The 12,994-nt window shown below is 39.6% G+C and overlaps 4 protein-coding genes and 2 pseudogenes across 5 annotated transcripts; 2 read left to right on the top strand and 4 right to left on the bottom strand.

Moving 5' to 3' along the window:
- Positions 1-723: 723 nt before the first annotated feature.
- On the bottom strand, positions 724-1,652 carry LOC108852367 (uncharacterized). Its single transcript, XM_018625863.2, has 2 exons — positions 1,381-1,652; positions 724-1,263 (listed from the first exon to the last, which is right to left on the bottom strand). Exons 1-2 carry the CDS (start codon positions 1,510-1,512, stop codon positions 988-990), a joined length of 408 nt encoding a protein of 135 aa, XP_018481365.2. The 5' UTR covers positions 1,513-1,652; the 3' UTR covers positions 724-987.
- A 1,626-nt stretch (positions 1,653-3,278) lies between these two features.
- On the bottom strand, positions 3,279-4,282 carry LOC108848262 (protein NONRESPONDING TO OXYLIPINS 2, mitochondrial). The gene is made up of 3 exons (XM_018621583.2): positions 4,072-4,282; positions 3,861-3,979; positions 3,279-3,545 (listed from the first exon to the last, which is right to left on the bottom strand). Exons 1-3 carry the CDS (start codon positions 4,224-4,226, stop codon positions 3,526-3,528), a joined length of 294 nt encoding a protein of 97 aa, XP_018477085.1. The 5' UTR covers positions 4,227-4,282; the 3' UTR covers positions 3,279-3,525.
- Positions 4,283-4,472: 190 nt separating this feature from the next.
- On the bottom strand, positions 4,473-7,623 carry LOC130495145 (probable LRR receptor-like serine/threonine-protein kinase At2g16250). Its single transcript, XM_056986302.1, has 4 exons — positions 5,590-7,623; positions 5,365-5,496; positions 5,241-5,263; positions 4,473-5,157 (listed from the first exon to the last, which is right to left on the bottom strand). The coding sequence occupies exons 1-4, from the start codon at positions 7,485-7,487 to the stop codon at positions 4,589-4,591; spliced, it is 2,622 nt and encodes an 873-aa protein (XP_056842282.1). The 5' UTR covers positions 7,488-7,623; the 3' UTR covers positions 4,473-4,588.
- Positions 7,624-8,799: 1,176 nt separating this feature from the next.
- LOC130512673 (F-box/kelch-repeat protein At4g39240-like) lies at positions 8,800-10,051 on the top strand (annotated as a pseudogene).
- A 438-nt stretch (positions 10,052-10,489) lies between these two features.
- LOC130494439 (F-box/kelch-repeat protein At4g39240-like) lies at positions 10,490-11,998 on the top strand (annotated as a pseudogene).
- A 24-nt stretch (positions 11,999-12,022) lies between these two features.
- On the bottom strand, positions 12,023-12,994 carry LOC130494320 (uncharacterized). Of its 2 annotated transcripts, none has more exons than XM_057010656.1 (3): positions 12,921-12,994; positions 12,487-12,672; positions 12,023-12,264 (listed from the first exon to the last, which is right to left on the bottom strand). In XM_057010656.1, the coding sequence occupies exons 2-3, from the start codon at positions 12,664-12,666 to the stop codon at positions 12,169-12,171; spliced, it is 276 nt and encodes a 91-aa protein (XP_056866636.1). In that variant the 5' UTR covers positions 12,667-12,672; positions 12,921-12,994; the 3' UTR covers positions 12,023-12,168. The 2 variants fall into 2 exon arrangements, with proteins under 2 accessions (XP_056866636.1, XP_056866635.1); XM_057010655.1 differs by having other exon boundaries at positions 12,978-12,988.

Raw genomic sequence — 12,994 nt, 5'->3', positions numbered from 1 at the left:
TTTTTAATAAAAAAAATCACATTGCATGAAATTAGGATAGTTATTTTATTTCATTGTATGTATAAATAATATGCTATTTTGTGAGATATCCGAAGCTAAACAATCCTTAGTAACAAATAAAAATAGAACATGGTTTAATTATACAAGGATCTCCGTTTGATTCGTAAGACGCTACTATGCAATCTATTTATTTCACTAAAACATTAGTAATTTTTTTCTAAATAATAATATGCTTTCCTGGTAGTATCATTTATGTCGCTCATGAACCGGTAGTGGTTAGAAGTAGTGGCCGCGTTTATAACTACAACAAACTATGGATACGTGTATACATGGTATTGGCTGTTCAGGACATGTATAAATTGATAGGTTGAAGGCTAGAGAGTTTGGTGGCCTCTTTAAAGGGTTAGTAGTTGTCGCCCAATTAAATGCATAGAATTCGGATCCGAAGAAGTCTTCGTGTCCGGGTCTTTACCCTCCCCCCCCCCCCCCACGTTCAATCTATAAGGCCCATCCCAGTAAAGTCTTCCATATTTGAAAACTTTGATGCTATGGGCCCAGCTATGCTGCGTTTGTAAAGTGTTGTACAGGGCCCATCGACCCATGCAGTTTTGAGACGCAAAACAGAGAAACTAGCGTTTCAAATGAAATAGTGATCACTATCAGTGTGTTAGGAAATATGGCGTGACAAATTCATGTGATAAATCCAGTGTTTGCGGTTCGGTATGAGAACTAACTTGCAAGTAAACAAAAATCCAAAACAAGCGTTTGCTATCATCAAGACGCATGAACTAGCTTTTAAAGCATCTTTCACTGACAATATTTTTGTTGACGAATCGTGTAAATGAGATATGACGTTGCATTTCATGTAATGAAACCAAGCGTTTGCATTTGAGAATCAAGAACAAACATAAGCTAAACAAAAAGAAAAGCGTATTGGGATCAAGACCGCAAACGCAGAAACTAGCTTGTAAAAGTTTTGGGCTTATTTCACTGCGCTTGTGCTTCTCCTCTGACTTCCTCTGGCTTCGCCTCTGTTTCTCTTTCTTTCACAGTCGCATCATCGATCACTTTCTGGCCATGAACGGCCTCTTCCTTCACAACCTTCAGATCATCAGCAGGAGATTTTGGGCCCGTCACTGGAATTTTTGTCTTTTCTGTAACTGGAGACTCTGCCTCAGCCAGAGCTGTTTTCAGAACTTCAGTAACCGGTATCTTTTCCGGTGTTATCTTCTCGTCCTCTTTCATAGTCTTATCTGCCTTGTCCTATATATTAACCAAAAAACCACAAAAGATTATATAAAAGATTGATAAAATTAAGAATCTAACATCCCAAAAGCTACCACATTATATGTTTTCGTTTGGAAAGTTTAGTTGACTTACTTGAAGGAACAGGTTGATAAGAGATTTTGCAGCGTCGATCTTCTGATCTTCAAGAAGTGAAATCTCAAGCTCCTCTGGCGCCGGAGCTCCAGTTTCCGACAAAACTTTTGGCTTTAGTCCACAATTCCCCATATTGCTTATCCTTTAGCTAGCCAGGTATTCTAAATTCTTTTTGTTATATCTCGTTCGAGTTCTTACATCAAGAACATGAGCTATTATATAGGCATACACACACATGTTGTATATGTAGTTTTTTTCCCCCTTAGTAATAAAATGTAGCTAGTAATTTTCATTAAGCACAGTTGCTTACTAGTTATCATTCCCCGTTGGTAATTTAAACACAAAGGCTGGCGAAACTAGCGTTGGACGATCTGTCAGTTTGTCTGGTGAGTGTGGGCGTATCGTATATTTCTGGTACATTTTTTTCTGTTTTCTAGTGTAACAATACTGTAGTTACATAGTTGGTGGACCAGAAAACGTAGTAATCAAATTATGCTTACATCATTATTACTAATAAGCAGATGTTGGAGTAGACTGCAAGCAAGTTCGGATTCAAAATTATTGGTTGGTAGGGTTTTCAGTTTGATTATGTTCGTTAGACGTTTAATTTGTTGGCTATAAGCCTATAACTTATAAGGCTTATAAAATGATGATTAATGATTTGAGATATTTAAGATAACACTTGGGTTGGGAAGTAAAAACAACTAGATCTTGACCCGTGCGACTGCACGGGTATTAATTTTCAGTTTTAATTTTTATTTATTTATACTAAATAGTATATTTATAATATTTGATCGTTTTATATTGACTAAGCTAGGGATAAGTATTTGGATATCCACTCGAATTCAGTTAAAATTTATTCGGGTTTGAGATTTTCGAGTTTAAAGATTCTAACTCTATTCGGGTATTTATAAACTTTGGTTGAGGTTTGATTTTGATCTTTGCGGGTTTGATAACCCGTTTAAATTATTTTTAAATTTTTAAAATTTATATATGTTTAAATATTCTTAAATCTAAAAAAATAACATGTAAATTTGAGTAATTTAAGCTAAAGTACCTAAATTAAAAATTAAAATAAATTTAACTTGAATATTTAGATGAAGAATAAATATATTTTATATATAAATATATATATATATATATTTTAAGTTTTTTTGGTGTTTTGATTATTGTTTATCTAGTTTAGATGTTTACTTTTGACTATTTTTTATATTTTAAATCAACTTAAAATAGTTGGATATTAACTCGAAAAATAGTAACATATTGAAGTATATAAATATGATTTAAATACATTCAGATATCCATAATATTTCGTTCGAATAAGGTTTAGTTATGGTTCTCTAGATACCAAAATGGTAAATCCGTTTGGATATTATCTAGTTTCGGTTCAACTTTGGTAATACTTTTTCGTTCAGATTTGTTCAATGAAGAGTTGATATTATAATTTCCATGAATTGTTTGTCCAATAAAATGTATTTTTTTAATTTGACATTGTTTTAATTGAGAAGTTAATGAAATGTATTTAATTCAAATTTAATTTTAGAAAACACATTAATTAATGTAAGTGGAAAAGACAAAGCATTAAAATATGAAATATAATTTAACTGTGTATTTAATTCAAATTTAATTTTGGAAAACACATTAATTAAAGTGGAAAAGACAACATTAAAATAGGAAACATTATTTAATGTCAGTGGCATGGAAGTGTAAATAACACTGAAAACTAAAGGGTATTTTATATGTGTACTTCTCTTTTAATAATATAGATATGGTCCTAAACCGGTTCAATCGGTCTATAACTGGCAGCATCAAGTAGTAGTAGTCTTGAGCAGTACAATAACTAGTATCACCCAACGGACGCTTCACGATCAAGAGTCAATACTAGTGCTAATGAGAAGAGAGGAGAAGCTGAATTGTAACGCAGAAAAAGCCCCAAAATGTGTGGATAACAACAAATAGCAACAGAAAGATAAGTAGAACTCTGAAGCATCAAGTCTTTGTGAACTATAACAAATACAACGACGAAAGAGTTCAAACTAGAAGAAAGTAGTATCCTTGTTCATTCATTGTCTGAAAGCAAGTCCTAATAATTTTTGATTATTTTTTCGCCTTATATAGATAGATTCCAGCAGACCGGGCCGGGGGTCACAAAGGAGTGGCAAATCCTGTCGGATTGAGTAGAAGAATACACGTCAGAAAAGCAAAGCTTTAAGACATAAGACAAGCACATAAAGAACCTAAGACCAAACATAAATCTCAACAAAAATATGATTTAAGTAAAACAATTCCTTCCTTGAAAAGTCTGACAAAGTTTTCATACTTTTACTTATTGAACCATATCATCTATTAAATCCCATTTCATACTAAAAAGATTGCCATCTTAGAGTTTCAACCCTCTATTCCATGAAACGAGATTCTAGCTTACTAATCAATAAAATCACACAAATTCACTTTCAAGAAAAGGGAGATGAAATATTTACCCTCGGAAAGCAAGCTCCAACAAGAGGAATCAGCAGCGATGCTTGACCGGAGCCGAGCTGAAGCAACCGCACTGTGAAGCGGAATCATCGTTTCAACGCTTCCCAAAGCCGACAGAACCCTTCACATTCACATTGACAGAAGTTTCTTATTAAACACAAAATCCCACAAAACATGGTTTGGGTATATCTCTAATATTAATTGAGTGCTCACCTTGAAGCCCGCGGGATGGATTGCGACACTGAAGCAAAAGGAGCTGAAGTCGTCGTTGTCGGTTTAAGATTGAGATACTTTTGAGTTACGGTCCTGGATCTAGATACTAAATTCCTGGAACCACTCACCAGCGCTGACCTGCAAACCGATGCCATCTCTGGGACGAAAGAATCAATCTCAGGAAGAAAGGAAGAGGAAACACAATGAAAATGGACGACGACAGTGTGAAACATAACACTAAACCCTACGGCCCAATGGGCTTACTATCACCCACCACTACAAAGAGTCGAAGACTTTATATTTTCATGCTTATTGCCCCAGAGGTATTACAATTTACAGCTTTTGGGATTCTTACCCCACGCAAAACCAATTTGATTATCATCAAATCAAAACTGGTCGGGTTTGATTATAAATTTCTGGGAATTTTATTAACCAGATAAACAAATCATAACCACAAAAGAAAAAAAAAACAAAATGTGAGAAAAATACAGTGTGTGTGTGAGTTCGTTTCTTTTTTTTATAGATATACATCTTTCATACTTCGTCGACTCGAGGCGCCACGGCTACTTCCCCGCGTAGACGATCCAATCACTCCTTGAGATCTCGCTAAACCCTCCGCCTGAGACAGAAGGCTACTCGTTCCCGCCGCCACAGGATCCGAAGTGCTCTGTCTCCAGCTCCCGAATATTCTCCCGCTGCTCGACGATCCTCTCGAAGATCCAATCGTGCGGAACCTCTCCGACTCGCTGCTGTCTTCCCTCACCACTCTCAGCGGATTCTCCAGCGCCTGCACCACGTGTCTCATCAGCGGCCGTCTCGTCGGTTTGGGGTTTAGGCATGATCTGGCGACGATCGCCATCGCCCAGACTTCTTCCAAGAGGTCTTCGTCGACGAGGAGGGACTGGTCTAGGATGTTCGTCACTGGCTCTTTCTCTTGCGACGATATGTGCGGCATTATCTCTGCTAAGATTCTTTTGAATTGTGCTTCTTCGCATCCGCTGATTCCGATTTTGCCTGTGATTAGCTCCAGTAGTATCTTCCCGAAGCAGTAGACGTCGTATGCGCATGTTGCTGTTGCTGGAGAGTCTGTGGATTGAGAGAGAGAGAGAGATCGTTAGAAGGTTGAGATTTTTTTAAGAATGTAAATACAGTTGAAGATGAACTCTTACCAGGAACACTTTCTTGAGAAGACCTGAAGAGAGAAGAAAGAAAGAAGCTTTTCTTGTTAGATGTTTTAATATTAATCTGACTCAGTGAGTCAGTGTTGAAGTGGAGAGAGAGAGAGAGACTTACTGGGATAATCTGCTGAGCAAGCGTGCGATTTTCTTTGGACGGCCGTTGTTTTCTTGATGACAAGCTTTGCTGAAGCTTCCTAGCCTTACTTCAAACTTATCATCCAGCAGAATGCTGCTTGCTTGTACATCTCTTTTAAAACACACACACAGTTACATTTGGTTATAAATCAGCTTCACTATGAACACATTGGCGAATGTAAAGGAATGATGTTTTTTTTTATACCTGTGGACGATAGATGGTGAACAGTCATGATGCAGGTAAGAAAGTCCCTCTGCTGCTCCCAATGCTATTTTCAACCTGGTGATCCAGTCTAGAGATTTCAATCCGTCGTCAACAAGGGAACTTGATTTGTAGAACAATGAGCTTGGCAAATCCCTGTTCATCATGTACTTATACACCAGCAGCTTGTGCGTTGTGTTCTCTAAGCATTTGCCTACGAATGGGACTATTCTCGGATGAGCAAACCGGCTGAAGAAATCCAATTCTGTTAGATACGCTTCGTTGCTCTTCATCAACTCCAAGTTGATTCTTTTCACAACGACCTGAACTCCGTTTTCTAGAACTCCTTTGAAAAGATCACCTGATCTTCCTTTCTTGATCAGGTTCGCGTCTCCGAACTCCTTTGTGGCGTTGACCAGCTGTTGATAGGTAAATGACGTTCCAAGGCTCGCATAGTTTACAGAGACTCCTCCTCTTTCCGAGGGAAGTGTTTCATCAGGAGGCAATGGGCCTACGCCGTTGTTTCTCCCTCTAGGACGTGTACTGGTTGATGTTCTGTTTCTTCTACGGACACAGAAGTTCACTGTTATCGGTAACAATATGAGAATGAGCATAACCAAAATAGACCCTCCAACTGCAGCAATTATAACAATAGTCCTGTGGCTTAGCCAGGGAGACTTAGGCTTCTTTCCCTGTGCAGGTTGCTGTCCGAAATTGTCGAAACTTAACCCCTTCCCGGAGTAAAACAAAGAGCAGTCTGACAATCCTCGCTGGTTCATTGTTCCCTGAAGACAATTGTTGCTCAAGGAAGCATTGATGGGCACAAAGTCAGGAACCTTACCTTGGAAATAGTTTCTTGTCAGATCAGCAACCCGGAACCTCCTCAGTATAAGTGTGAGATTGCCGTAAAACATGTTCCCGGATATGTTTAGCAATGAAACAGTTGAACCAAAACTGACAGTGGTGTTAGGCAGCTCGTTGGAGAATTGATTTCCAGAAATATCTAGAATCTTCAGGTCTGGTAACGACCATAAGGTAGAAGGTAAAACACCTGTAAAGCCACAACCTCTGAAGTCAACGATCTGCAGTTTACTCAGGAAACTAAATAGATCAGGAGGCAGGGATCCTGAAAGGCGGTTTCCAGCAACTACAAGTGTCTGCAAGTTTCTGAGTTCTTTGAGTTCTGATGGAACCGAACCAGACAGGTCGCTGAAGCTGAGATCAAGGTCAACTAAAGCAGAAATATCTCCAAGTGATGGAGGTATGGAGGAGGACAAGGCGTTATGTGATAGATTCAGATGTTGGAGCTTTGAGAGTGCCCCAATACTAGCAGGAATCAAACCATCTACAGAGTTTGAGGAAAGATCAAGAAATGATAAGTTCAGAAGAGATGTAAGAGACAGAGGAATGCTCCCTTGGATTGAGTTATTGGAAAGATCAAGAACCGTGAGGCGTGATAGCCCGCTCAAATTTTCAGGGATGGTTCCTGTGATTGAACAGGAGCTAAGGTCCAGCACCTGCAAAGTCAACAGGCTCGATCCTAATAAAACAGGGATTGGACCTGGAAGAGAGAACCTTGAGGCGTTGAAAGAGGATAAACGGGGGAGACTGACGAGCGAGTCAACAGAGAATTGAGGGTTTTGATTGCCAACCCTTGTTCTTCTGAACCCTGAAATGTTGATATGAGTTACACTACCATTCTGATCACATCTGACGCCGTTCCAGTTCAGACAAGGATCGCCTTTGACAGGCCAATCTCTGCCTCTTAGCCCCAGAGAAGACCTTAGTACCAAAAGCGCCGATTTCTCAACCGGAGAAGAACTTGTCTGTTGCTCAAACGTTGACTCTAACAACAAGAGGAGGAAGAAGAAGAGAAGCAAGATTGTCTTCTTCTGATCCATCTTTGTTTCTCTTTAACTCTGATGAGAAAATCTAAAGACCCTTAAAAACCTTCAAGTCGTAAGATTCTATTGGAAAGAATCTTTGCAATTTATGGAGAAGCCATCACTCAGAATCAAGTAAAAAAGGAAAGTTTCTTTTTTGGTGACGTTCTATGATTCTTACCAACGAGATAAAAAGATGTTGTTTTTCTCTGTACCCTCTGCGACTTTCTGGTAATTAATGTTCTGTGCACTTACAGAATCAAAACTCATTGTTGGTTACCAATCATTTTCTTCTTTCTCTCTCGCTCTTCCATCTTTTTTTTTTCCTCTAGATTTAGAGAGAGAAAGATGGAAAGTCTTTAATAAAAATACGAAACTAACTTGAATAATAATATTTTAATATAGTAGTTTGTTACGGAACTGTTCTGGACAGAGAAAGCTTCATTACTGGTCAAGAACAGCGGCCGGTTCAGACAACAGAGTGTAAGAAGTGAAAAAAAAAGAAGAGATAGATGGGATCCTTTCGTTATAGTACCCGCTGGCACGTCGTTCCCAAGATTTATGGTTATATTTTGGATACGACATCGTCTTGATTAGTTTTGAGTCTTTTGACTCTCAACGATCCCGCCAAGACAGCTTAACGAACTCTCAATATATATCATTTTTAATATTTTAAAAATATTATCCATTTTTATAAAAATGTTAAAATCAATGATAGAATAGTAGTTAGAATAATAATTGATTTGACTCTACATATAATTTAATTACAATTTTCTCGTATTAAATCGACTAAAGATAAGTAATCGTGGCTCTATTTATGAGAGAAATCAAGAAAAAGTCAACGTTCAAGTGTGACATAGTATTATAGTCAGCATTTTCACCCACACCCACAAAAGTCAACCCCAAGATATACAACAATTTGATTGACATTATTGTATGGTTGAAGATACACATTTGATAACTAACAAGTTAACATCAGTCAAACTTTAGTGCTATTTTTACATGACACAATACTTCTGATCATAGATTCATCAAACTACCTGAAGTACAAATTGATATTCAATGTTTGCAAAACTGAGTTAGATTGGACCATTTGTCATGTTTATATAGCTTCAGAATTAACATAAATATGAACGTCAAATAAGTTAACCAATACTCCAATGTTTTCACAGATGTGTGTTTCCATGTGGAATTAAGAAAACTACAAAATATACTGGTACCGTTTAAAAGACTAGATATACCGTTTCGTAGACGATATGGGCCTAAACGATTTAATTATAAATAGCAGCCCCCATCTTTTCATATCTTTCCTGCGGTTGACATTTCACAGCGAACGGGTATGCATCTTTTAACTGTTACAAGTTCCTCTGGCTCTAATGCCGAGAAACCGCCACAGAAGAAGAAGAAGAAAGTGCATGGTCCGAGGCCATCTTCGCTCTTGCTACTTCCAGATGAATTATCTCTGATCTGTTTAGCACGCGTGCCTCGATGTTACCACCCGTCGGTCTCACTGGTGTCCACAACCTTGAGGCGTCTCATCGCTTCGCCGCAGATTTACGTAGAAAGGTCACTACTTCGCCGGACGGAGCACGTCCTTTACGTTGCGCTTAGATCTGAAGTTACAGAAACCCCTCGATGGTACACTCTCAATCTCAAACCTTTCGGACAACAACAAGAATCTGGAGTAGTTAAACACAGTTTGGTTCCTGTCCCGTCGTTCCCTTCGGTTCCTCCTTGGGGAATGTCTATCGTCACCGTCGGTTCAGAGATTTATGTTATCGGTGGATGCGTCGACGAAAAGTTCGTCTCCATTGGGTTTGTCATCGACTGTCCATCGCAGACGTGTCGCTTCCTCCCTAGCATGAAGCAAGAACGCGGCTGCGCCGCCGCAGGAATCGTGGACGGGAAGTTGTACGTGATCGGAGGGTGTAACCCTCGGTCTTTGAACTGGGTGGAGGCTTTTGATCTAGAGACTCAAACTTGGGAGACTGAAGAGTGAGTACAACAACGTGGAGGTGTACGAGAAAATGATCAGGAGTTTCGTGATGGGCGATAAGATCTGCGTCATGGATCGAAAGAATAGCTTTTTTTACGATCCCAAAGAAGGGAGTTTTGAGATGGACCCGTTGTTGAACAAACAGTGGAGTGTGGGTTCTTGCGTGATTGATGACAAGTTGTACTCGTTTGGTCGGGAGAATGTGTTTGGTCGGAAGAATACGATATGGGAGTTTGATACTGTCGGGAGGGTTTGGAGGGAAGTGAAGGGTCTTGAAGGTCTTCCTGATAAGGCTGAAGGATCCAAAATGGTGAATTATGGTGGCAAACTTGTGATTTTGTGTAACCTTCAAGAGCGTTTGACGGAGATTTGGTATACAGAGATTGAATTGGAAAGGAGGGAAGGAGGAGAGGTTTGGGGGACGATCTTGTGTTCTAGTCTTGTGCTGGCTTTGGAAGATGCATATGTTGTCTTACGATCTCTAGCTGTGTCATTTTGAAAACGTAATGGAGCAGCCTGGTCTGGTGTGTTCGAGATGAAAATCTAAGGCTATAAACTATTGGATGTTGAATTTTCTTGCCCTTGTTTCTTTCTGGTACAAATCTTTGGAAGTTGTTATATATTATTTATGAATAGCTTTGTGACCTTATCGACAAGTGTTTTTGAATTGTTTGAATTTTAACATGGTCAAAGCTCTACGTGGAGTGTGACGTTGCCTTGGTGAAAAAAATTAAACCGAACGATGAAGATCTTATCCTGAGTGGGATGCATTATTAGTTCTAGTGTTCTACCACTCAACCAAAATATCACTATGTATATCAAGGGCTTAAAGTTTACCTAAACATAACGTTTCATAACGTTTTCAATTTTTCATAACCGTTTTCAATTTTTCATAACGTTTCATAACCGGTATGGTTTCATAAACATAACGTTTTAAATTTTTAATTTTTTGGAAGCGTTTCATAAACGATACATGGGCCTAAGCCCATTTAAAAGATGAAATATAAATACGAGACCCCTTCCTCCCTTCTCTTCCTTGCTACGCCGTTGACATTTGACAGCGACGGTTATGCAACTTTCAACCCGTACAAGTTCCTCTGACTCTAACGCCGAAGAACCGCCGAAGAAATTGCATAATCATGCGCCACCGTCGCTGTCACAACTTCCAGATGAAATAACTCTGAGCTGCTTAGCACGCGTGCCCCGATGTTACTACCCGTCTGCTTCACTGGTCTCCACAACCCTGAGGCGTCTCATCGCTTCTCCGCAGATCTACGCAGAACGGTCGTTACTCCGCCGCACAGAACACGTCCTCTACGTCGCGCTTAGACCTTACTGTACGCAAACCCTTCGATGGTACACTCTCAATCTCATCGAACCTAATTTCGGACAAGAAGAGTCCGGATCAGTAGTTAAACACCGTTTGGTTCCTGCTCCGTCGTTCCCTTCGGTTCCTTACTGGGGAATCTCTACCGTCGCCGTCGGTTCAGAGATTTACTTCCTCGGTGGATGCGTCGACGGCAGCTTCGTCTCCACTGCGTTCGTCGTCGACTGTTCCGTCTACACGTGTCGCTCCCTCCCTAGCATGAAGCAAGAACGAGGATGCGCCGCCGCGGGGATCGTGGACGGGAAGTTGTATGTGATGGGAGGGTGTGACCCTCTGTCTTCGAACTGGGTGGAGGCTTTTGATCTAAAGACTCAGACTTGGGAGACTGTGACGTGGGGTCTTTATAACAACGTGGAGGAGGTGTATGAGAAAACGATCAGGAGTTTCGCGATGGATGATAAGATCTGCATAATGGATCGAAACAGTAGCTTTGTTTACGATCCTAAAGAAGGAAGCTTGGAGAGTGACTTGTTGTTGAACACGCGGTGGAGGGTGGGTTCTTGCGTCATTGATGACAAGATGTACAGTTTTGATCTGGAGAATAGTTATGGGGAGTTTGATCCTGTCTCCAGGGTTTGGAGCCAGTGAAGGGTCTTGAAGATTTTTCCGTTGAGCGTTGTGATGTTTCTAAGATGGCGAGTTATGGTGGCAAAATTGCGATTTTGTGTAACCTTGATAGGCGTTCTACGGAGATTTGGTACACGGAGATCGGGTTGGAAAGGAGGGAAGGAGGAGAGGTTTGGGGGACCATCTTGTGTTCTAGTCTTGTGCTTGCTTCCGATGGTTTTCTACCATTGTACGATCTCTCTCTGTGTCATTCTGATGAGTGATGATGACACTACTCCATTGAGGTCAGTAACCTTGCCCCCTTTGTGATTACCGGTGCACCATTTATCACTTTCTTTGTTATAATATCTATGTAGAATGTTATTTTTATGTTGCAGCTTACAGGTTTAAGTTTGAAAATGTATTTGAGCAGCTTGGTTGATCGAGATGAAGATCTAAGGCGATAAACTATTGGATGTTGAATTTTCTTGCCCTTTGTTTCTTTCTTTTGCAAATCTATGGATGTGGTTTTTATTTTATTTTATTCTTATGACGTGAACTTATCATCCACCAAGGGCTTCACTGTTTTTTGCAAATTTATATTTTGGGAACTAGTAAGGGAAATTAGCACGAACTCAAAAGATTATTCACCGTCAGATAGAAAGGTCTCAAGACGTTGATTTACAAAAAAAAGAAAGACGTTGATAAACAAGAGGAAAAGGACATGTGGAATCTTCAAAGCGCACTGGGATGAGAAGGAACCAAATTCTTTAATCCGAAACAGTTGTTTGAAGAGGCAACTGACTCTCGACTCCCTTGGCTTCCTCAGCCTGCTTCTCAGCCACAGCCTTGGATAATCCAAACATCTGATAATCAATCCCCAAAAGCTTTTTCAAGTTAGGAGAGAGAGAGATGTTCACCAAATCAAAAGCATATTGCTTGAAGCCAGAAATCATACATCTCAGACAGGATAAAGATTTGTCACATAGATAAATATTAAGAGAACAGCAGCGAGACTCTTTCTTTAGAGAACCAAAACAATATAGCTATAGCTGATAAGAGAGAGAGAGAGTTGAGAAAGAGGGAACCTTGCTGATGGTCTTCTGGAAACAGGTCTTGTGTTCATCCATGGAGGCATGAATGAACTCATCGATGTGATCCTTGACGTCCTCAAAGAAAGTGGCATCTTCCTTTACCTTTCTCCTACATGAAGCCATGGCTGGTTTCTGAGGAGGGTTTTGTGTTTGATCTTTTGGTGCTGTCTCCATCTGTTCCTGCAAAGAAAACTAAAAATCAATGATCAAAATTTAAACAAAAGTCCATCCCAACTAAATAACAGAGCAACCTATAATGTTCCAAGAAGAAAAAAAAACAGAAAATTTAACTTTGGGTATTGCTCAAGCACACACAAACCAACCGATTCACAAACGATTACTTACAGTAAGAAATATACACACCAAGTGTTCGATCGAATGCAAGCAGAAACGAACAACAAAAAATCGAGATCAAAGTGGAAACTTACAGGTCGACAACGTTGCAAAGTTGATTCTAAAAATCAATAAGAGCTTAAAATTTTTACCTTTCTTTCTGCTTCTT

Source organism: Raphanus sativus, chromosome 5, assembly GCF_000801105.2.
Source record: "Raphanus sativus cultivar WK10039 chromosome 5, ASM80110v3, whole genome shotgun sequence".
In the NCBI taxonomy this organism is placed as follows: Eukaryota; Viridiplantae; Streptophyta; class Magnoliopsida; order Brassicales; family Brassicaceae; genus Raphanus; species Raphanus sativus.
The sequence above is the reverse complement of the archived record's forward strand: the minus strand, read 5'-3'. Positions and strand labels throughout refer to the sequence as shown.